A 23,501-nucleotide genomic window follows, 5' to 3' on the forward strand; every position below is an offset into this window, starting at 1 on the left:
CATTTTCCCCTGTCTCCCTCACCCCACCCCCTCCCATAACCACCCTCACACCAGGGTTTGGACGATGTCCCCTCAGACTGGGCTCCAGGGCAGAGTCAGCTCATGCCGTTCTCCCTGAAACCATGCCCATCCCTGGCCTCTTATCCCATCCCCAGGAGCCTCCGACTGGGACCCCCCACAATCCATCCCTTCCCCAGCCCCTCCCTCTCCCACCCCACCCCCAGTATGTAGTTTTGGTATTTTCATACAGATGCAGTCAGAGTAGCTATACATGAAATAAGCCTAACATAAAAATAGAGCCTTTTCCGTCCTTCTGTCCGGAAAGCAAACATCCTTCAATAAACATGCAAGGCGGCTGCCTAGTGGGCTCAGGGCTGGCGAGGTGGCCGCAGAGGGCGGCCCTGGGCCTGCAGGAACACCAGCCACCCCCAGCCATGGCAGGAGGGAGGGTGAGGGGGCAATTTGGGTATAGCGAGTCCAGAAGGACTCAGGTCTCGGTCCCAAGGTCCAGAGATGGGGTCCCAGCTCTCCTTTCCAAATTGGCTCTTGGGCCAGAAGCATCACTGCATTTAGTCAAGTTTGAGGAGGAGTTTTTGAAAAACAGTTTCAGGAGGATAAAGTCTTGGGTCACCAATGCCCCAGCTTCACAGTCAGTGCCTTCATTCTCCAGCTCCCACACCCCTACCCGACCCAGGCCCAGCAGCCGCCCGCGGCTGGCCATCTCCAGGCCTGGTGACCCATCGGGTTATGCAGTCCCCCTGGAAGAAGTGGTGGCTAAGGAGCTCCCAGGCCCGGACAGCTCTGGGTGTGAGACTTTTCTAGTGCCCTTGGCACTAGAAGCCTGCAGCATGCCCAGCCCCATGAGGCCCTAATGGACAAAGAGGGCAAGAACAAGCATGGGCAGGGCACCTAGCCACAGGGAAGCCGCTAGGGTGCGGGCGTGGCCCAGCAGGTGCTCAGCAGTGGCACCGTCCTCACGCAGCAGCTCCCAGTGCTGAGCCTCGTGGAAGAAGGAGCCCTCCTGGGCCTCGCAGTGGTAGTGGCCATACTGGTCGGTTGTGAGGTTCTCAATGAACAGGATGCAGTTGGGGCTCTGGTGGCCGGGCTCACAGCTCTGCTCCACATTCTTCCCATGGCGCCATGAGTAGATGGCATGGCGGGACTCCATGGGGCAGCTCAGGTAGTAGCGAGAGTTCGGGGCCAGGGAAACCTTCTGCAGTGGGGCCTCATCTGGGGAGGGATGGGAGGCCACTGTGAGGAGGGGCCAAGGGCTCTCAGGGCAGGCTGTGTCCTCCCCTACTGACTGGCCTCCAAGGCCAAGGCTTCTAAATGAACATGGGGAAACTGGCGCCCAGTGTCATCCTTACTCTCCCCACCTCCCTCACCCCACCCGTCTCCCAACCACACCCACACCAAGGGGGTTCCCTCCACAGGACCGTCCTGTCCCACTGCCTGAGGCTGCCAGGACCAGACCATGTCTCCCTCAGACAGGGCAATGGGACATGGCTGTACCACCCTCCTTGGACTGGGGCCCCAGCAGGGCCAGATCAGGTACCTGGCTTTGGGTTGGGGCACTCTTTGTGTGGCTCAGCTGGATTAATGGACTGCAGCACCGGCCTGGAGTTGGAAGGAGGAGAGAGGCTAAGCAGACAGGAAGCTGCAGGTCTGGCCCCTCCTCTGTCCTCACCCCCCACCCAGTATCAGCAGTTGTGTCCACCAGAGGAGGGTCTGGCCAGAAGGGTCCAGAGGGCTGCCTCCTGCAGCCCGTCAACACCACCCACACTCCCGTCTACCTTCTCCCGGGAACAAGGGATCCTGGGCAACGTACTCTTGGGAGCTGTAGATGGAAACACAGCGGCCCTGGTCCCAGCCGCAGTAGGGGTCTCGGGCCATGAGGCAGCCGTGGCAGCCACCACCATAGACCTCACATAGGTCGAGAGGCACCTGGCTCACCTCCCACTGGGAGCTCACATACAGCTTCCGCTGAAAAGGGAATAGGATTCAGTCAGGCCAGGGCTCCCATGCCGACACTGAGCTCTATGCCCCAGGACACAGTTCCAAATGTTTGGCAGGCCCTGGGGCCCAGAGGCTCTGGAAAGGACATGCAAATCACAGGCAAAGTATCTCTGTCCTCAGCTGGCCATCACTGGGTAGCCCTAAGGGGTGGAGGTGGGGATGGGGAAGCTCACCCGGTCAGCGTCCAGTGACATGGCCTGGATGGCAGCTGCGTGGCGGAAGGGCTGGATCTCCACAATGTTGAAGACGAGGCTACGTTCCCGCTCCCCTGACTCCACCACCTTGTGGATGGTGCCCCTGTCTGTGGGCGGGAGGCAGAGGGTCAGTGGGCAGGAGTCCCACCACGGAGCCAGGCAGCCTGTCTCTAGGCTGGGCTGGCCCAGGAAAGACATGGGTGAGGGAGGCTGGGAAGTCATGGTTCAGATGAGGGTCACAGGACGGGTGGGGTGGGGAAAAGAGGGCGTGACTGGGGAGGGACATGGGTGCCCGAGGGCAACCCAGTAAGTTTCTAAGGCTGGGCCAGGGAGGCCCTCCCAAGAGGCCCAGGGCTCCCCAAGGCCACAGGGGAAGCTGGAGCATGAAGAACAGAACCCCAGCAGTCCCAAGCGCCCCACATCTGCCCTACACATTAGCATTGCCTCCTTTAATCCTCCACACTCTGGAGGTCTTATCTTCCCCAATTCGAAGACACGTAAATGCGGCTCAGAAAGGCTAAGCAACTTGCTCAAGGTCACACAGCTGGTGACTGGAACCCACAGGCATCAAAATGCCACCCCTCAGCTTCTTCTCTGACTCCCCTGCCTCCTGGACTCTCTGAGGATTACTTAAACAACCTTTTTATTTTGGAACAATTTCAAATTTACAGAAAAGTTGCAAAGATAGTACAGAGTTCCCAGATATCCTTCACCCAGTTTCCCCTCACATCACCATCTTATGTAACTGTGGCACATCTGTCACAACCAAACAATTGACAAGGCACATTTAACTCAACTACACATTTTACTGGGATATCACGGGTTTTTCCACTAATGCCTTTTGTCTGTTCCAGGATCCAATCCAGGACCCCACATTGCATTTAGTCTTAGGGGATTTTTTAATTTTTATAAAATCTTGGATCTGAAATGGACCTTAGATTCCACATAGGGATTCCCAGGTTCACATATTAGGCTGCTGCCTCCCAAACCGGTGCTCTCTCCATTCACACCTGTGGGGGACCAGTAGGCATCCTGACCCCTGCATCTTCCCAATCCCACCTCACCCGCTGTCCCAGTTTCTAGAATAGCCTACCTCCCTCTTCCTCCCTCCCAATTTCCCAGGGCATCACTTGCCCCAAAAAAGCAGTCAGATGAGCAGATGATCGCCTGCCTAAGAATTTCCTCTAGTGTCTGTGAGCCCCGCTCTGCAGCTCTGTGAGGGGCCCGATGCTCCTTTGGCCTAGCTAGCTCCCAGCCCAGTCACTGCCTTTATACACACAATGCCCTTCTCCTCCTTCCACAACAGCCCCATGACAGACTGCCATGGCTTTTCCCAGCTATGAGAGCCTCCCATTCTCTGCAAATGGCCTAGAAAGTTCTATTTCTTCTCTGGCCCCAATTCTTCTTGCTACAGGCTCCAAAATGGTGTCTCTCTGATGGCCCTCAGGGAGAATCGAGACAGCTGCCTTCATCACTCAAGTGTGCTGGCCTCCCAGGTCTGGAGGAAGGGAGCCCATGGTTCCCTCGGCCCAAGCCCAGCTCCCAGTCCTGCATGTGTGACCCCTCCTCTCCTGTATCCCCGTGCCCCAACGTCCCCCTGGCTGACCACAACAGCTAGGCCAGCCGCTGCTGGAGGCGAGCAAGGACAGGGGCCAGTGAGTGCAGCGAGGATGAATGGAGGAGTAAAGAGGTGGGGTCTCAGGACCCAGAAGCCAGGCCCTGCTCAGTGGGAAATTACTGTCCCAGAGGCTTCCAGGAACCAAACAAATGAGGCCACTTAGAAACAAATGACCCTTAGAAAACCCCAAGGTGAAGCAACAGGAGGAAGTCACATGGTGGGTGGGGGTAGCTGGCGTGAACAAATGAGGAGCATACCTGAGGCCTGGACTGTGTGGCCCCAGAGGTGCTAGGCACCTGAGGGAGACACTGCCCTTTCTGATGGCATCACCACCCAGTCTCAAGGAAGGCCTGCAGCCCTGCCAACACTCACCTCCAGGCCTGCTGCCAGGAGCCCCCTTTGCCCATGGCCTGGGACCAGGAAGCTGCCATAAACCCAGCTCAGGGCTGCCTCCTCCATGGCTGGAAGCTTCCCAGAATGCAAGGGCATCTCTCACAGCATCCCACCCAGCTGCTGGGGTCAGCAAGACCCTGCTTCCCCAGGGAAGCCTCCTCCAGAGAAGAGGAGGTGCCCCTGCAGTCCTCTGCAAGACTGCAAAGGCTCTGTCATCTGGAAGTCCTTCCTCACATCTCACTACACTCTTTGCACCCCACATCAAATGCTTCCTCACACTTGCATAATCCCAAAGACAGGAAGAGGGTCTGACTTCCTTATTCTCCGTGGCAGAGACCCACAGGATACCCAGTGACCAGGTCCTTTTCCCTGACTTTCCATAGCTCTTCCTACCATCTTCATGAGTAAGACATTTGGACCAAATCTGCACTGGCTTTGCTCAGACTCGCCACATTTCTGCCTCTGAATCCTGGCACCTGCTCTTTTCCCATCTTAGGATGCCTTCCCCTTTTCCCTCTGCCCCCACCTCCTCCAGGAAGTCCTACCTGCCTGATTCTTCCACTAACCCCTGACAGCGCTTAGTCACTGAATTCTTCTTTCCAGGTAGAAAGATCCAACCTGATGTTAATTGCATTATTCTTTATACCTTTCATATCCATTTTTACAAAGCAGACCCAGGGGATTGCAGGTGGCCCCTCACCTGTGGTTAGGTAAAGCACGCGGAAGGTCTCCCCACGGCTGGCGTGCATGCGGTGGACGACCACTTTCTGGTAGTGGTACTTAGAGTGGAACAATGGTGTCTTCAGAGGCCCCATGGGCTCCACCCTCTGCGCCACCTCAGGGTGACTGTCGGCCACCTGGAAGGTCTCTGTGGGTATCGGCTGCCGGTCTGGGAGGCACTGGGCAAGAAGAACAGGTCCAGGTCAGTGGGGTCACGGGGAGGTGGGGCTGGGGCCTGGGTCATGGCGGGTGTCACAGCTCACCTTGCCAGGCCGAGGGTTGGGAAGGCCCGTGTGGTAGCCCTTGAGCGAGGAAGTGCGGAAGACCTTGTCAATGTCACCAAGGGAATACACACAAACAGCCGAGTAGTTCCTGCGGGGACACAGAGCCCACCTCAGGGGAGGCCCAAGACCCACCCACCTCCACTCACCCAGGCCAGCCTAGCACCAGACAGGGTGCTGCAGACAAACGCAGCCTTCCCACCAAGCTCTCTGGCCTGAGAGTTCCATGAGGGCAGGGACTATCCTGGGGGCCAAACACCATTGAGGGAGAGAGGGAAGGAAGTTCAACCTAATTCCTTTTTGCTGCCATCTAAAACTACAACCTGTGTTCTGTCACAGAATCACTGAGTTCAGAGGCCAACCCCAGGGCAGGAGGACTCCCAACCTGTGCATCCCTGGGGGTGATTCTCCAACCTCTCTGGGCACAGTTGCAGGACACTGACACCCAAGGAGGCCAGAACCATGTCTCCTTCTCAGCCCGGCCGGGTCCACCCACACAGGAGCCACAGGGCCTTGGCTTCCCCACCCTTTCCCCCACCTCTCCCCACACACACTCAACACTTTTGCCTGCCTTGTTTTCAATCAATAAGAGTGATTAAGAGGTGTGAATTCTCAGACAGCAGGCAGTGCCCAAGCAGGTGTGATAGCACCCAGCACCCCGAGAGGCCTCAGCAGCCTTTTCCCAGGGCCCAGCCCCTGCTCTGAGCACACAGCTGGTGGACACACAGACACAGGTGCAGCCATGAATATGCATACGGCATGTGCATGCACGCCCATGTGTACAGACTCACAACCATACCAGCACACACATCTCCCTGAGCACTGACTGTCTCCTGCCCCAGGCCCAGCAACAGCCCTGTCGATTGAGCCTGGAGTCCCTATCATGCTACGTCAGCCATCCCCTCAGCAGGGCCCACGCCCTCCAACCCCTACTGGACATTTAACCAATGCCAGCCCCAGGACGAGGGTCACTCACCAGGGGTTGGAGAAAACACCATAGACCCTGGTATCCCTCCACTGGCCATTAGGATCAGGGAGCAGGAAGACGTCCTGTAGCCTGTTGAAGTTTCTGTTGGTGGCGGTGTCACTGCACACCAGCATGGCTTTCAGGAAAGTGTTCCACTTGGAGACCGACAATGAGCTCTCACCACCCTGGTCCCCCTGGAAGGGGAGAGGGGAAAGGAGGCCACTCAGCACTCCCACGGGCTATCCCACACCTGAGGCACCTGCTGCCAGGGATGCCAGCACCCAGGCTTCAGAGGAGGAAGGGAGGCTCTGAAAGGGGCCAGGACCTGCCAGGGACAAGGCAGAGATGCCCCATGACTCAGGCCAGGTTTTTGGGTCAGGCTCCAGCCAGCAGGCCTGGCTGACCCAGAGCACATGGCCAGCAGTGGGGACCTGCAGGGTAAGGGTATCAGGTCCCCACAGAGCAGAGCAGCTCAGAAACACATTTGCCCACTCTCACACATGCACACTCACACACGTGACATGGACTCACAATCCCAGCACCTTCATGCAAGTGAAACACACACACACACTTAAGCACATTTTCATACTCATGCACACACCCATATACACTCATACGAATATACACATTTGTACACTATCACACATGCACAGGAGCCTAACCATCTTTACCCACCCAAAGATGCACACTCTTGTACACACACATTTACTTCCACAATCCCACAGACTCACACGTTTCACACACTCCTTTACACAAACATGCACATTTGCACACAGGCACTCACACACTCACTCACTCCTATTCAGGCAGAGACACACAGTCTTGCCCCCTCAGCCACTCGCTCACCCTGCACAGCTGGGCCACGCGGGACACGTTGAGAGGGGCCTCGGGATTCTTGTCAGGGTTATCCTCTCGAAAGAAGTAGTAGATCTTGTCATCGTAGGCTTGGTCTTGGTGCACGATGGTAGCCTTGATGAACTGCGGGTCTGCCAGGGATGCAGGCGAATGGGTGTGAGGCTGGGGAGCCTGCTCAGAGCACTCACCCCAACCCTGCACAAGCCCCAAGTCTGTGGGGCAAATCAGATCTGGGATAAAACTCAGAACATCAGATCCAACACCCTAAGGGCCCTGAGACTCTGCACCCCGAACCCACACCTGTTTTGCTCTCTCATACAAAGGTGTCATCGGCCCAGGAGCAATGACTTCATGCCTGGGGATTGTAAGGAGGTCCCTGGGGCCCCCTATGTCACTTCTGCCTAATTGGCAGAGCCCTAATGAGGATGGTGGGGGTGTTACTCCCACATGAGCTCAGCAGAGGGATATACTATGGCTCCCAGGGACCCCACACTGGGCCTGGGTCTTCCTGCATTTTGTTCCCAGAGTGTGTTGGGCCCATCCTGTCTTCACATCATTGTCTCTGCTGTTCCCCTGCTCCCTGCCAGGCTAACTCCTCAGCTCTGGCTACTTAGGCCTGTACCAAGCTCCTGCTTTCCTGATGGCCTGTGGCCCCAGCAGCCTTCCAGGAGCCCTCCCAGGGAACATGAAGATCTCATCTGCCGCCCTGCACATTCACACTCCTTTGTCCACCTCAGCCCAGCAGAGCCTGACTCACTCTGCATGACAGTATCACTGGTGTACAGCTCGATCTCGCCCTGGATGCGACGGAACCGAGGGATCTTCCCATTGTATTCCTGCTTCCGGATTGTGGAGTACACCTCGTCCCCTGGGTATGGTGGGAGAGCCATGGGTAAGAGCAGATAGCTCCTAGAAGTCCCACCCCAGGGCCTGGGCCACGGGACACGGAGCTGACCACCCTCCCCCAGGCTAGGGCAGCAGCCCTCCGGGGCTCCAGTCACAGCCCTACCATCAAATAGAACCAGGGAGTTCTCATCTGGACTGAAGGGGGCATAGCCTCTCCTCTCACCAAGCGACTCCACGGTGCCGTTCACCTGGGAGAGACCAAGGGGGTCAGACAGCCACATGATCCCATGGCCACTGCCTCCCCTGGGTGCCAGCTTCCCAGCCAGGGTCCCCATCCTCCCAGGGACTCTATACAAGGTGAAGTCAGCCTCAAAGTTCCCCCACCTCCTTCCCACCATCAGGGGCAGAAGCCCCCCCCAGACGAGGGTGAGCTGAAGGCACATGGGGAGGGGCCTTCTCACCAGGTTCCAGCAGCTGGGGCGCCGGGCATTGGTGCCACAGACCAGCAGCCCCTCGCCCTGCCTCTCCAGGAGCGTGATGTAGTTCTCACAGTCCTGCAGGGGGAAGGAAAAGGAGACAGGTCGGTTGGAGGCCCTGGCAGGCCTAGCACCAGGACCCTCAGACTTAGGAAAAAAGGCATCAGAAGTCTGTGCACAGGAGGCAGCCCCCAAGAAGAGCCCAGAGTGGGTGCAGCTGAGTCCAGCCCCCCAGGAACAGAGGAAGGACACAGATGCCCCAGACAAGAAGTGTGTCTCCCTCTCAGACTGGGAACCCTAGAGCAGGGCTGCCTCTCAACTCCCAGACTAGGGCTCCCAAGGCAGGGCCAAGACTCCTTCCTTAGATTCTCAGGGACTCCCATACCTTTTCCAAGGAACTCAGCCTCCCCTCTGCACTCCCTCCCCTGACTCACCAACTTGTCCAAGCAGGACCCCTTCGTGGAGCCAATGTTCACCTAGGAGGAAGGCGGAAAGCATTAGTCCACTGTGCCAGGGCAAGCTGCCCCTGTAAGTGCTTTCCATGCATCCCTAGGACAAGCTCACTTTACAGATGAGAAACTAGGGCTCTGAGAGGGTGAGTGATTTACCCAAGATCACACAGGCTGCTCAGCCTGATGCCTGGAGCCAAAGCTTGAAGCTCAGGGCCAGCCTGAGATCTCAGAAGACAGGGGCCATGGGGTGTTAGCTCCAGGCTTTTCTCCATACCACCCCAACACCCATCCCAATCTGGACTACCTTTAGGGAGCCTCCCAAGGACTATTTACAGCATATAACGAAGGGAGGACCAGCTTAGGAAGAGATGCCAGCTCCTTCAGATTCCCCGAGGCCCCTCACCAAGGCCAGGAGGGAGATCAGAAAAGAGATGGGGGTGGGCTCAGCTGTGTCCCCAGGGCTGGCAGAGAGGTCCAGGCTTACCGTGTGTACCGAGGCGTTCTTGCCCTCAGGGAAGTCGAAGAGATAGACCTTGCCGCGTCCACCCACCCACACGGAAGAGCTGCCTGGCTCATGGAAAAGCACCGTGTGAGGCTCGGCTGAGCCAAAGTCCACCCGGTCCTGCCCTGCGCGGCCTGAGGAGGAGGCAATTGATAGAAATGTTGAGACTAGGCCCTGGGCAGGAAGATCCTGGCCCCACCTCCACCCCCAGGCACACCAGTACCTGCCTGGCAACTAGTGCTTGGGTCTGGGCTAGGACGATGCCAGGACTTAGAGCCATGGTAGGGAGAAGTGAGAGGTCGCATGGTGGGGTCCAGCAACTAGCTGTCCTCACCCCAAAGCCATGGCCCCTACCCTATAATATGTGTGACCTCAGGGTAGTGGCAGGATTTAGGGACCCCTGGGAAGAACAGACCCCACACATACACACACAGATGCACTCTACTGTTCCTAAAGGGCTGGGCTTGGGCAGGAGGGACCAGGGCTCCCTGGCTCTGCTCTGTGAGGTGCTCTGCTTCCCAGGGCATAGCAAGAGCCACCTTCACCCCCTGCAGGTAGCAGGGCCTCTGAGCACCCCACTTAGAGCTCAGGTTCCCAGGAATCACTTTGCTCAGAACCCCATCCCACCCTTCAGGAAGCCTTCTCCAACCCCTCCCAGCCTACTGCAGCCCCTTAGTGAGCCAGTCAGCTTAGATCAGAGCTGGAGAGGAATTTTAACGTCCACTCCTTCCAATTTTACTTGGGAAAACAGAGGTCCAGAATGGGGCAGCTCAAGGTCACACGGTCAGTAGCAGGCCCTGAATCAGAACCCATGCTCCTGCCCCCAGCTGGACTCTGCGGCCTGACCTGCTGTGGCCTGGTTCCACAGAAATGCCAGCCTGCTGTGGGGGTAAAGATCAGCCCTCCCTCCCCAGCAACTCTGGGACAGGGAGCCCTTCACAGAGCACAGCCTGGGCCTTTAAGTAGAAGGGCTGACCAGGACAATTTTACCCAAAAAAGAAACTGTCTGCAGCCACCGCCTCCGGGGAGAAGATGTCTCATCTCCGGTGACATTGCTGAGGTTGTCCTGGTTGCAGGACTAAATTATAGGGACAGGACGGCCTGTGGCTGTGCCCCCAGCAATCAGCCACAGATAGCATCTTCCTACTTCTGACCAGCCTGGGGCCTCACCCAGGAACTCGGCCTGACCACTGCTTATTCAGCTGCAGCAAACTCAGGGGCAGCCAGCCTAGCAATGACACCCAAGCAGGACACACTCCAGCCCAGACAAAAAAGAACTGCCATTTCCTCAAGTCTTCCCCAAATCCGTCTTGCTGCCATTGAGCCATTCCTACCGATTCTGCATTCAACAAGGGGCAAGGAGCACTACACCCCATGTTACCCACACCTGCATTCCCTTTCCTTAAGATACACCTCTGCAAGGCCAAGTCATCCCTGGAAGTGGGATACTGTCAGTCTTCACCTCAGCTGCGGCCTGGCTCACTGTACAGAGGCCGGAACTGAGGGTCCCTAGAGGACACACTAGTCCAAGGTCACACTAGGAGGCAGGGTAGACTGGCTTGTTCAGACTGAGTATCAGTTCTCAGGAGTGTTCAGGGAGATGCCAGCACCATGAGCCATAGAGAAGTGCTGAGCTCACTGCCCTGGGGTTCACCTGGCTCTCCTCGGGCACTCCACAGACAGCCTGAGCAGCTCAGGATGTCAGGGCTCCTCACCCCAAGGCTCAATCCCCCTCATCCCCAGCTGTGCAGGGAAGGGGCTGAGAGCCCAGCTCCATGCTGGGTGGGAGGAGGAGTACTGCCCAAGGCTCAGGCAGGGCTGGCAGGTCTCAGGCCCCCAGGCCTTTCCAGCCAGAAAATCAGAGTGCTGGGGTCAGCAGGCCACAGACAGGCGAACTTCCTGACTCAGCTCCCATGGCTCCCCTTCCACCTGCAGCCTGAGCAGTAGCCACTGTCCCCAAGGCCCAGCCAGGGATCCAAACAGTCTGCAGCCCCAGCTCCCCGCCCACTCCCCCAGCCAGCTAGGTGGCCAAGAAAAGCTTCATGTCCGCATCTGGAGATGCTGGGCTAGAGCCTAAGATCTGAAGTCCCCCCACGCTCAGGCCAAAGGGAGCCGCACCCCTCAGTCCTTGCTGGCCACCTCTACCAGTCACCTCAGCCCAGGCCTCAGAGGAGGGGCCTGCACAGCCAACACAGAGCTCCAGTCATGGGGAAAGAGGCACCGGAGTGGGCCCTGAGACAGATCTCCTGTGGGGGTTGCAGTGCTGTCAAAGGGAGGTGATGCATTTCCTGCCCTGAGGAGTCTAGTCCAATGGGGGAGACAGAGTCTTGCCCTGGGGAGTCAAGCCTGATGGAAGAGGCATGGCCTAGCCCTGGAGAACAAGGTCTGAGGGGGAGGCCCGGCCCGACCCTAGAATCCAGTCAGAGGGGTGAGACAGGCACACCAAAGCAAGCCTCCACAACTCTCAAGCAAAACCATCTTGGCAAAGAACTCTGCTGCTCACAAAGTGTTTCCAAGGACACAAAGGGCAGGTGAGGGCTGCCTGCTGCTGGGTGTGGCGCAGGGGGGCTGCAGTGCCAGGGCCAGGACAGTTCTGCACTGATCTGCAAGCCTGAGCCCAGGTCCCCTCACATCCTGGGTGCAGCTGCCGGGAGGCAGGGAGGCAGGGACTGCTCCCCCCATTTTGCAGAAGGACAAAGAGGAGCCCAGGAGCATTGCCTCCCTTGACCCTCAAGCTCCCACCCCACCTCACCCCCGGCTCTGTGCCTGGTGATGTGTATGGGGGGATGGCACCAGCTCGGGCCCAGGATGAGGCCTCGGCCCATTCTCCACCCCAGCCCCAGCCCGGCTCCCGCACTGCCTGAGGCCCTCAAAGGGCCTGATTGTGCCGGGGAAGTGTCTGAGCGGCAGCAGCTCCATGAATACATGAAAGGAAGCTTTGTTCAGGTCGCAGGAGCGGGGGGCTGGGGGCTCAGGAGCAGGAGGGCTGCCTGGAAGTGAAGGCAGCACCAAGCCTTCGTGGCCAGGATCCATGGCCCCATGGCACCGACACAGAGAGGGCTGGGCCAGGGAGGGGGTGGCCTTCAAGGCCCTGCCCATGCAGGAGCTGAGCAGGCCAGGGGCTGCCCCTACAAAGGCCCAGCCACAGGAGAAAGTGCCGCATCCCTAAATCCGCCTTTTTGCTTGCTTATGAATCCAAAGGGATGGGGAAGGCAGATCAAAACTAGATGGGTCAGGAACAGGCAGGAAGAGAATTCCAGGCATGGCGAACAGCCTGAGCAAAGGTGGGAAAGCTGACTATATGGTAGGTACAGAGACCTAATGAGAGAAGAATCAGGAAGGTGGGCTGAGGCCCTGAGTGTGATGGGGGAGGAGAGGTGCGGCAGGCCAAGGATACACCAACCCACTGTCCGTCAGTCTCCAGTGTTGCCCATTCCTCCATTCCAGCAAGGCCAGCATCAAGCTTGGCCAGGTTGGGAGAGCCTCCCCTCCTCCAGCATCCCCCCACCACCCCACTCCCCCTGCCTGACCAGTCCCCTCTGCTTCCCCTTCTGGATATCTAAAAGGAGCACCGTCTGGCACTGTGTCTCCCCCCTCACTCCCCGGCCTGACGCATTAGTGGCTGACTAAGTGGTAGCTAAAAGCTCCCAGAATAACCAGGGGTTCAGGCAGGGGAGGGGGCTAGGGACACCCAGGGTGGGCCTGGCCCCAGAAGCAGGCTGGGCACAAAACCCCCCACCCCCATGTGATTCTGAACCAGTTGCTCCTTCTGGACCGAAAAAGAGAACACTCAGGCTGCCTTCTACCTGGCCAGACTCCATGGCCCGCTCTGAGTCCCCCAGCTCCTCACATGGCAGGACCAGCAAGGCCCAGGCCCAGCCCCAGCTGGAGATGAAGATCAAGAAGATGGCTGGGTGTGAGAGGCAGTCCCCTCTAGTCACAGCCCCCAGCCAGGTTGGCCATGGGGCTCTGATACTGCTAGAACGAATAGGATCAGATTCCTCTCATGGCCCCACCCTCCCACCACTGTCCCAGCAGCCGAGTCTGCACGTCTTTAGGGTGGGTTTTCCTAATGCAGACCTGCCTGGTGGAACATCATTCCTTTCATTCACTCTTGGTGCTGTCACCTTCTGGTCCCTGTCATCCCCATATCCTCATTGCTTTTGAAAGAGTTGCTCAAGGGGAGGGTGGAGTAGGGGCTGGAATACAGGGTTGTTGTTGTCCTCATATGAAGGGAGCAACAAGATATAGGCCCCACAGTCTGGTCTCGGCAGGGACAGCCTTCCAACCTGACCCACTGATCAGACAGGCCTGGAATGCTAACCTCAAGGAGCCCTTGAAAGTGGGCATTGAGGCAGGCTCTGAGAACAGCAGGAACACGGGAACCCGGCAGGGAATGGCTGAGTCAGGCAGCCAGAGAGGCCCAGGGCACAGAGCAGGGACCAGTCAGACCAACCTCCACATCTGGCAGGAACCTCCTCCCACAGCTGCACTCCACCCGGCATGGCCCAGCCCACTTCACACCCTTGCCTACCACATACCTGGCCGAGAGAGAAGAGGGACGGTCCATGTGGAAGCCAGGAATTAGCCTGCAGCCTTTCCAGCCTTTGGAACCCACACCCCACAGGTCAAGGTGGAAAGGAGAAGATCTAACAGTCATTGAGCTGAGGGAGCACAGAGGCCAGAGAGGCTGTGCCACTGGCCCAAGGTACACAGCAAGGGAGGTAGGGGTAATGCCTGGCCAAAGCTCAGGGTTTCTGGTACCCATCACCCAGCTCCAGCCCTCCAGGACCACATCCCTCTTGACCTGCAAAAAGCTATAGTATATCACCTTCTCTCTACTTCTCTGTATCATATCCTGCTCTCTACCTTTCCCTCCTTTGCCCATTAGGTGATGTCATCAACCTGATAACTGAAGGGAATCACCCACCCACCTACCTTCCATGGGGGGCCCTGATCTCCCAGGGGTTTTCAGCAATTAAAGCCTCAAATCCAAAGGAGTGACTAATGATGGAACTCTGCTCCGTCAGAGCCGAGCGGCAGAGGAAATCTTTCCACCGGGGTGGGGGCAAAGGAGTAAATGTTTCAGTGATTTCGTCTCTCCCCATATAGCCAGGGACGAGGATGTGAGAAACTGCTCCTCATACACCAAAACCTGGTTTCCAGAGTGGCTCTGACCCATGCTAAGGAGGGGTTATGGTTGCTGTCAGGGTGCTGGTGACACTCGGCAGGGCAAGGTCCCAGACGGCTGCGGGCAGGGCCAGGGCCGTGTGCTGGGGCAGGTGGCGTACCCTCAAGGCAGTACTGGGGGGAGCGGGGGCGTCTGCCTCTCTTTATCAGCCAGGGAAGAACAAGCTGTGTGCTGGACTGAGGGGGAGTGTGCTCCCCACAAGGTCAGTGATGCGTAGAGGGGGAGCATATCTCACGTGTGGCCTGAGCCCTGGCTCCAAGAAGCCTTGTGCTCCAGTTGGCTGGTTGGCTGTGACTGTGCCCAGGGGCTGGGCCTTCTTGAGTTCACTGTCCTCCCTTATGGATTGGAGGGGCTGGTACTTGCTAAGGTCTAGGTTTTATGACCCACCATGATTCCGGGAACAAATCACAAAAGAATCAGGGTTAAGTTCATGGGTCATTTTGGGAAAGCGTGGGATTTTGAGCGCTGGAGAAGTCAGAGACGGCTTTCTGGAGGTGGAGGGAGCAGAAGAGGCCACATCTTCACCTGCCCCTACCGACTAGCCCACCAAATCCCCCAACCACCCTGCAAAGAAGGCAGGACAAGAGTCTACATCCCTGTTTTATAGACAAGAAAACAAGAGCCTTCTGAGCCAGCAAGGGCTGTGTGCTCTCTGCACTGCATCATGTGCTCCAAGGACCAGAGGCTTGGTGGGTGGAGAGACCAGCTGTGGCAAAGACTTGGGGGGAGAGCAAGTTATGGGGAGGCTGAGCCGAGCCGGATTTGGGGGCTCAGGGAGGGAAGGCTGGCACTGAGGCCTAACTGGAGCAAGGAGGAGGCTCCAAGCCCAGGGAAGGCAGGAAGCCCAGGATGAACACCATGTCCTGTCCACCTTCCGCCCGTTCTTCAGCCCAGCAGGTTCCAAAAGCCCCAAAGTGAGGCCAAGGTCAGCTGGTGGCTCCTTCAAAGGAGAGTATGGGCAGAGTACAGGGCCTGCCCGTGGGCCCAGAGCCAGGGCAGAGGATGGCCAGACCACCCCAAGCAGAGGGAGGCAGGCAGGACGGGAAGACTGTTGAGAAACAAACGGTTCCCCAGCTCCCTTAGCCTGGGCCACTGGCAAGGGTGGGCGGAGGCCCAGAGCAAGGGCAGCCAGCCAGATCAGCCACTTAGGGAGAGCTGGCAGGGGCTGGGCTGCCAGGGCTGCATTTTTTCAGAAATCAGAGATGTTGAAGAAGAAGGAAGATGCTGATGACTGTGATGATATCCCCACCACCTAGCCACTCCATAGCATTTGCCATGTGCCAGGCATTATTCCAAGTGATTTTTAGATATAGTAACTCATTTCATCATCACTGAACTCTTATGAGGTGGGTTCTCTCATTATCCCCATTTTACAGATGAGGACAGGAAGACAGAGAGAAGTTGAGTAACTTGTCCAGGATCACTCAGCTACTAAGTGGTAGAGTAGAGGTTGAAATTAGGCAGGCTGACTCTGGAATCTGTGCTTACAACACTGTGATCCATAGACAGGCCCTTAGAAGCTTCCAGGCCAGCCCCTCCCATAGAAATGAGGAAACTGAGGCTCAGAGAGGGTAGAGCCTGGTCAGAGGCCACTTGGTCAATGAAGGCCTGACCTCCATCCATGATGCCCTAAAGAAAGCATGTGTCAGCGAGGTGCGTGTGCAGGCCCAAGGTGGGAGGGTGCAGGGGAGGGATATGGGGGTGCAGCAGGGCACTGAGTGCTGATCAGCATGACTAATTGGAAGATAAGTCTGCCTGAGATCTCTGCCCACAATGGAAAAAATGGTATGGTCCAGGACGGACCACAGCAAAGGACAGGGTATGCTCATGAATCCTTCTTCACTATCTGCCCAGCCAGGTTCCCACCCAGCCAGCACTGGCCAGAAACACTCACCTCCACCCCTGGCTCCTCAGCTCAAGAACCTACCATGGCTCCCAACTGCTCATCTCAGCAGGACCCAACTCGTCTCCCAGACAGTCCAGGCCCACCCATCTCTGCTCACCTCTGCCACGGCTCCCTGCCACTTCCACACCTTTGCTCATGCTCTCCCTTCCCCCGGGTTGCCCCGTCTCCTTCTCTTTGTGCACATGGTCTTACCTGTCCTTGAAGATCTAGCCTCAACCCCCTGAGCCCCAGGAAGTATTCCAGACCACTCCAGCCCTCACAGCTCCGTCCTTCCTGTGACCTTGTGCTACACACCATCTGGCACACACCCTCTTCTCTCAGATTACACTGTCTGGTGGGATTTCACCCGGACTGTGGGATCCTCAAGGTGAAGGCCAGGCCTCCTCTCATTCCACGGTCCCTGAGCCAAGCTGAGGCCAGGGCTAGCCAAGTGGAGGCAGCTCAGAAAGTAGAGACAGGCAGGACTAGAGTAGGCCAAACTCAAATGTCAGACAAGGAGACACCCTAGACCAGGTTCCTGCGCAGCTGACAGGGTGCCGAGCTGATCACGGTGACCTTTCTTCCTCACTAGGCTGGCCCAGAGCTTGGGGTTCAGAAGACAAACAACATGAGCGGCTCCCTGTGTCACACTCTGCCCCTACCACACGTTCCTGCCCCTTGCTCTAGCCTGGCTCTTCCCTCTCCCCCAGGAAGTCTTCCCTGGTTGCACCACCCCACTCTAACCTTTCCTGCTCTCACATTCTGTCACAGTCCTTGGCTATACCTACAGGTTCCTGATGTCCTCAAGTGCCCCCCACCCCGCCCCAGTCACAGGCAGCAGGCACCTCTCCAGGCACCTGTGTGCTCCCTGAGGGCAAACCTAGGGGTTTCTCCTCCTCTCTCCCCAAGAAGAGCTGAACACAGACCTAGGGCCCGGCATGGGGGTGGCTGCCTTCCACCACGAGGGCTGCCCCTGGGGGTGCTGGCACAGAGCCCAGCCCCTGTCTGGAAGTAGGGGGTGCAGGAGGCACAGCAGGATCAGCCTAATCCCAGGCTGCCGTGATGGTTAAACCCAGATTAGCCCAAACTGTGACACAGATCGACCTGCCCTGGAGACCTGAGGCCCAGCTGCCCCGAGGAAAAGACCAGAAGAGGTGTGTTGAGCTGGCCCAAATCTAAGATCCTGAAGGGAGGACAGTCATGAAGAGTGGGGCTCCTGGGAGCAGACAGTGCCGGGGCAAGAAGATCTTAGGCTCAGCTGAGCTGGCCAAGGAGGAAAGGGAGCTCCAAGCCTGGGAACAGAGCATGAAGACAAGCAGACAAGTCGGGGGAGCCAAAAGCTGAGGCCAGGAGTAGGCTCGGGGCAGAAGACAGAGCCCTGGTCCCAGCACTACCAGTCTCACTGGGTAACCTGGGGTCAGTCCCTGTCATCTATGGCCTCAGTTTCCCCATCTGTGGAATGTGTGATTGGCCCAGCTCATCTCTGACATTTGTTTGCTGACGTGCTCTGTCCATCAGGCTGTGTGGGCTGGAGTCATCCAAGAAAGTCCCTTAGAGGAAGTGAGATAGAACTGGGAGAAAGGAGGAGGAGGGTGAATGGGGTGCAGGGCGGCCGAGCAGGGCAAGGCCCTGAGGCAGAAAAATGTAGGGAGCTGGGGAGTGGTGAGGGGAAAAGTGTGGGAGATAAGGTGGGAGTGGGGCCTGGCTACCACGCAGGACCGGGGACGGCAGCAGCTCTGTCATCGTGTGTTCTAGGAGGATCGCTCAGCACAGCGACACGGAGGGACAGAGGGGCCTTGAGGAGGCCAGAGCACAGTCCTGGAGACACAGCAGGGCCTGGGCCCCGGCCGGGGGCAGGAAAGGGCTTAGAGGCTGACTAGCGGGGAGCCCAGTACCATGGGGCAGGGAGGAGATGGATCTCCTGGTCCCTCAGGACCTGCACTGGTTGGGAAGGGGGAAGCTCATGTTCTCTGAGGAAGGGGCCAACAAGGGGCAACAGTCCTCCATGCTCCAGGAGGGTCCCCTCCTCCCCCATCCTGAGAGAGAGGAGACTTCTGGGGCAGCCAGTCCTGGCCAAAAAAGGAAACCAAGAGAAGGGGAAGCTTTCTGGCCCCCAAGCCGCCAACCAGAGGAGAGGAAGTGTAGTCAGTCTCTTATGACACAGCCAGACGGCCCTGCAGTGGCTAAAATGACGGACATAGGGCTGGGGGTGGAGGACAGGACATCAGCTGGGGCCCCAGAGGCCAACCAAGAGTCACCCACTCCCACCACTGCCCCCTGTAGTTCACTGGACCCCTTCCCCTGAGCTGAGCCTCAGCTTCTCTCCTGCACATTAAGAGCCCTGGCCTGGCCTTCCTCAAAGAAGGGTGCCCAGCCCTCCCTGCTGCTGTCCGCCCAGGGAGTGATCCCCACCCCCACTAAGGAGGTAAAGGTTCCTGGAAGGGAAGCTGCTCAGAGAAAGGGCATCTGCCCCTCCCCTGCCAGCAGGGCCTGGCTGGTGCTGGAGGAGCTCCTGCCCCCATGGAGAGTCTCTGCTGAGGGACAGGCCTCCTCACCTGGAGAACCCCTGTGGTCAGGAGTAAGGCAGAAAGCCCTATTCTCTCTGGACCCAGTCCCAGCTTCCTATCAGGGAGCTGTGACACAGGAGGCCCTCCCTGCCTGCCATGGTCCTTCTTTCCCACTGCTGGGCTGGCTGTGGAAGGTCAGGTGGCCCAGCTCAGATGTTCCCTCCTGCAAGAAACCTTCCGGGAGCCCCCAGAACCAGGCTGACTCAACATCTCCCTCTTTGAGGCCCCCACTTGGCTCCTCTCCTCTCCCTGGTCCTAGATGAAGTTTTTGGATCTGAAATCCTGTCACACCAGGTGCTTCCTCCTGTCCCTCTCTTCCCCAGCCCATCCTGACTCACCACTTCTTCTAGGAAGCCCTCCTTGATTGAGCAGACTGGGTTACGTACCTCCTCAACTCCCACAGCCGCCCTCTGTTACAGGCCCTGCCACATTTCATCCTAACTGCAGGCTGACCTGCCAGCTTGTCTCCCCACCTACAATGAGAAGTCTACAGACTTGTCTAGTTTCTCATCCCTGGATCCCCAAGCCCAGCGCTGGGACCAGCATAGGGCTGGCCCCAGCAAATGTCAAAAATGCTGAATTACTATCTCCATCCTTGAGGCCACAAATCAATGAGCAGCTTTCTCCAGTTGATCCTCAGCCTTCGGCTCAGGAGAGAAAAAGATAGGAAAGAACACACAACTCAAGGATTTCCCCTGACTTCCCAGGTTTCAATTTCTCCTCAAGCTAATCTTTGCACAGGCCACCAGAGCCTCTGCCCATCCCAGAGAGTCAGGAATCCCAGAAGGTTAGTGCTCTGATAAGCATATGCTTCTCCCTCCACCTGCTTTGGACATTTGAGGAAACTGAGGCTCAGAAAAAGGCAAGAACTTGCTCAGAGTCACACAGAAAATCAGGCCAGAGCTGAGACCAGAACCAGGCTCCCGCCTTCCCATCTCTCCCCACACCATGGTCATCGCAGGCCTGGGCCAACATCTACCCCACTCCAGACTGCTCTCAGAATCTTCACTAGCCAGGACTGAGAGGCCACAGAGCTTGGCAGGAAGCTTCTGGTGACATCACTGGGCATCTCTCCCATTTCTCCCAGCTTAGGAAACACCCCCTCTCCTCCTGGGAATTGCCTTCCTTCCCTGTTCCGCACGGGGAGTTCACCTTGAAGGTGATGAGCACATCTAAGTCCCCAAGGGGGCAAGGATTTCCACTGGAAATGCTGATGCTTGGGGAGCCCCAGCTGTGACCTCATCCCCTGGAGAAGGTGACAACAACCCCTGCCCTAGGGAGAGGCCCCATAATGGCTCCCCCAGCAGCAGGCAAGTCAACAATAACATCCTGTTGTTTAACAAGACAAGGAAGAGGGCAAAGCCAGCTAGGCGGGTGGAGACTGGGCTCTTTTTCTCGCTGTGGACAGGCTGGCTCACCTCTGACATTGGGGGTCAGGACCTTCCTGGGCTTCTTCATCTCCCCCAAACAAGGATGGAGTGCAAGAGGAGTGTACAGCTTACATAGGCAAGCCAACCTCCTGCCCTCACCTGCAACCCGCTCCCCTCCAGCCCCTGCTTACAGGGAGGTTAGGCCCACACATTCACATTCTTGACTGGCCCATGTGCCAGTGACAGCGACAGCCCCTGGAGGACAACCTCCAGAGCCTTTCCTGCTCTGGTGAGCTCTGAGGGTCAGAGACAGGTGCGGAGCTCAAGGGCACCCAGCAGGTCAGCGCTGGCACATCCCTCTCTGTGTTCAGAGCTGCTCTGGGCCAGGACTCATCAGGCTGGAGAGGCATCGAGATTCAGACAAGTGCAGGCTGGGACCCTCCCAGAACTCCCTGATCTAATCTTTCTCTAGGGATTAGGGGTCCAAGCAGCAGAAAATAAATGACAAAGAAGAACCCTCCATACCTATTCCGGTCCCCACACCTGTCCTGCCTTAAAACTAAAACCCCCATCTATGCCTCAAACAGAAGTGGCACCAGAATCACCATTATCCTTGATCTAGTTGTTCCTGGAGGCCAGCTCCTCCTGTACTCCCCACCCACTGGTATACAAGGACCTAGGCCTATACTACAGCAAGGCTGGAGGGTCCTCCTCTCACTCTACTCCTGGGTTTGCCCTGCCCAAACCCATTCGTGTCCGACTGCCATGTGCCATCCCACAGGAAATAGAAGACAGCTGTCAGCCAGGCATACCATCACCAGCTGGTGGTCCTGGGGGACAGGCTGATGGCAGAGTCTGTCTGGTCAGTGGGGCGTTTGGCACTGGCAAAGAAGACCACAGACTGCCCTTGGACAAGATAGGTGAGGGGCTGGCGGACTCCAGTGGGCCATTACCAAGCAGAGGGCACAGCCAGTGTGGCTACAGCAGTGAACAGTGTGCAGGGGAAAGAGAGGTGGAGCTGGGTTGGGAGCTTTGAAAGTGGGTAAGAGGACTGAAAACAGCTTTAAATAGCCTCAGTGTGGGGACTAAGTGCCCATGATGGAGAGGTGCACATTAACTGCTAAGAGGTGGGTGTGCATTATGTGGGGGGAGGGATCTGGCGAAGACTAGGGGATAGGGGTAAGCAGAGCCAAATGCAAGGGGATTGGTGCAGGGGGAGATTCCAGAACACTCAGACATAGCCATTTGTCCTCTTCAGAATGCCCAAATGTTGTGCTGCCCAGGACAGCCAAGAGGACTGAGGCAAGGCAAAGATGCTGGGAAGGCAGAGGAAGCCTGGGCTGGAGCTGGTATGACTGAGGGGTGTGCAGGTGTCCACCAGGACTAGATGGCCAGAGGTCCAGCTGCCCTGTTCCACTCCCACCAGGAATATCTGCCTCTTGGTAGCAGAGCTGGCGCCCAGAGTCTCTCCTTCTTGGCCAAAAAACTGCCTAAATCCTTCTCTCCTCCCTAACCCAGAACCAGCGCTGGTCCTGTGCCAGATCAGAGACCTCTGTCTGCACTGTGAGCTCACTCGCTGCCCAGTGACCTTGGACAAGTCACATTTCCTCCACTGCAGCCGCAGTTTGGGCCACTCATTTTATGCGTGGGTTTTTTTTTTTTTTACTCTCTCTCTGCTAAGAATACCTGCCCCAGATAATGCTCAGGCTCAGGCAATCCCTGCCAACCGCCTCAGGCATCAAAGGGCTCCAGCCGGGCCAGACCAGACCAGTCTCTTCAACCCCCACCTACAGTCCACCACCACCACAGGGTGACCACCAGGCTGCCAAATTTGGGGACAGAGCCCAGTCGGCCTAGGGGCAGGGAGGCATTTGTGTGTGATGTAGGGGAGGGGAGCTCAGTCCCTCGCAGCAGAAAGCCTCAAATCCCCACCTAGCTGGCTTTCTGTCCCATTGTACAGGAGTCTAAACTGAGGCGCCCCTGAGGGAGAGACAGGTCCCCCAGGTTAACATATCCACCGCGGCCTAAAAGCTGCACCCCTGCCCCAGCTCCACCGCCTGGGGGTCCCAGCGGCCGCCCCCCATGCAATGGGCACTGCCCCCTACGCTGGCACCCATTCCTGGTGACAAGTGCCACGTGCGGACAAGGGGGGAGCGGCCGGTCCTGGCATTGCAGAGGCAGCGCCCGGGTGCCCCAAGCCTCCGCACCGCATCGTGTCCCGGCTCGCCATAGGGTGCCCACCCCTTTACCCGGCCCGCGCTCGGGGCCGGGGCGAGGGCGGGGGCAGGCAGCGGGGTCTTTGTTTCCGCAGCCGGAGCGCAGCGGCGGCGGTAAGGGGTCCGCGCCCCACTTGCCGGCCCAGCCTGGGCCGGGCGCTACAGCAGAGCCCGCAGCTCAGGAAGAGGAGACCTGAGTGGGGGTCCCAGCAGGAGAAAGGCTCCTGCACAGAGGCCCCGGCCCTGGAGAACCGAGAGCGGCTCTGAGCCAAGAGAGGGGCCCGCTCCCTCCCCCTGCGCCCCGGCGCTGCGGCTCCCGGCTGCGCGCGGACTTGGAGCGACTTAGCCGGGGCTCCGGGCCCCGCCGCTCGCTCGGCACCGCGCTGCAGCCCGCTCCCGCGTGCCAGCTCACACAGACACACTCACCCACACCCGCACGCTCCCCGCGGGGACAGCCCGAGACCCGCAGAGCCGCGCTCACGCACTCCCTCCGGTGCCGCACACTCCGCACCCGCCCCGCACGGCGTCCGATCCCGCGCGCCGCCGGCCGCGCGGCGCCACCTACCTTTCCAGACAGCCGAGATGCGGGGTCCGCTCCTCGGGTGGCCTTGGGTGGTGGCGGCCGTCCAGACCAGCAGCAGCAGCAGCCGCAGCGGGAACCCGGACCGAGCTAGCGGACCGGGGACGCGGGCGCGCGGGGCGCCGAGGGCGGCGCATCGGGGCGGAGGCGGTGTCATCCCGCGGCCCGGGAGCGACAGCGGCGAGCAGCCTAGACTGAGCCAGCGCCCGACCGCAGGCTGAGCCCAGCGCGAGGAGGCGGAGTCAAACGCCTGACCCCACCCCGCCCCTCCCCCGCCCCGACAGCCCTGCTAGCCTCCCGGCTGCGCAAAGGGGCGCGAAGTGCCTGCTGCCCCGGGAACCTTCGCCGTCCCCTCCCCAGCACCTCCGCGGG

At 58.3% G+C, this 23,501-nt stretch overlaps 1 protein-coding gene across 1 annotated transcript; it reads right to left on the reverse strand.

The window, feature by feature from the left end:
• Window positions 1-675: 675 nt before the first annotated feature.
• Window positions 676-23,326, reverse strand: LOC124236429 (semaphorin-7A). The gene is made up of 14 exons (XM_046655432.1): window positions 23,115-23,326; window positions 9,303-9,454; window positions 8,801-8,842; window positions 8,352-8,444; window positions 8,054-8,138; window positions 7,802-7,912; window positions 7,036-7,175; window positions 6,199-6,383; window positions 5,205-5,313; window positions 4,922-5,120; window positions 2,190-2,317; window positions 1,829-1,983; window positions 1,556-1,617; window positions 676-1,230 (listed from the first exon to the last, which is right to left on the reverse strand). The coding sequence occupies exons 1-14, from the start codon at window positions 23,284-23,286 to the stop codon at window positions 869-871; spliced, it is 1,995 nt and encodes a 664-aa protein (XP_046511388.1). The 5' UTR covers window positions 23,287-23,326; the 3' UTR covers window positions 676-868.
• Window positions 23,327-23,501: the final 175 nt, after the last annotated feature.

The sequence above is a fragment of the Equus quagga genome, chromosome 2, assembly GCF_021613505.1.
Source record: "Equus quagga isolate Etosha38 chromosome 2, UCLA_HA_Equagga_1.0, whole genome shotgun sequence".
Taxonomy (NCBI): domain Eukaryota; kingdom Metazoa; phylum Chordata; class Mammalia; order Perissodactyla; family Equidae; genus Equus; species Equus quagga.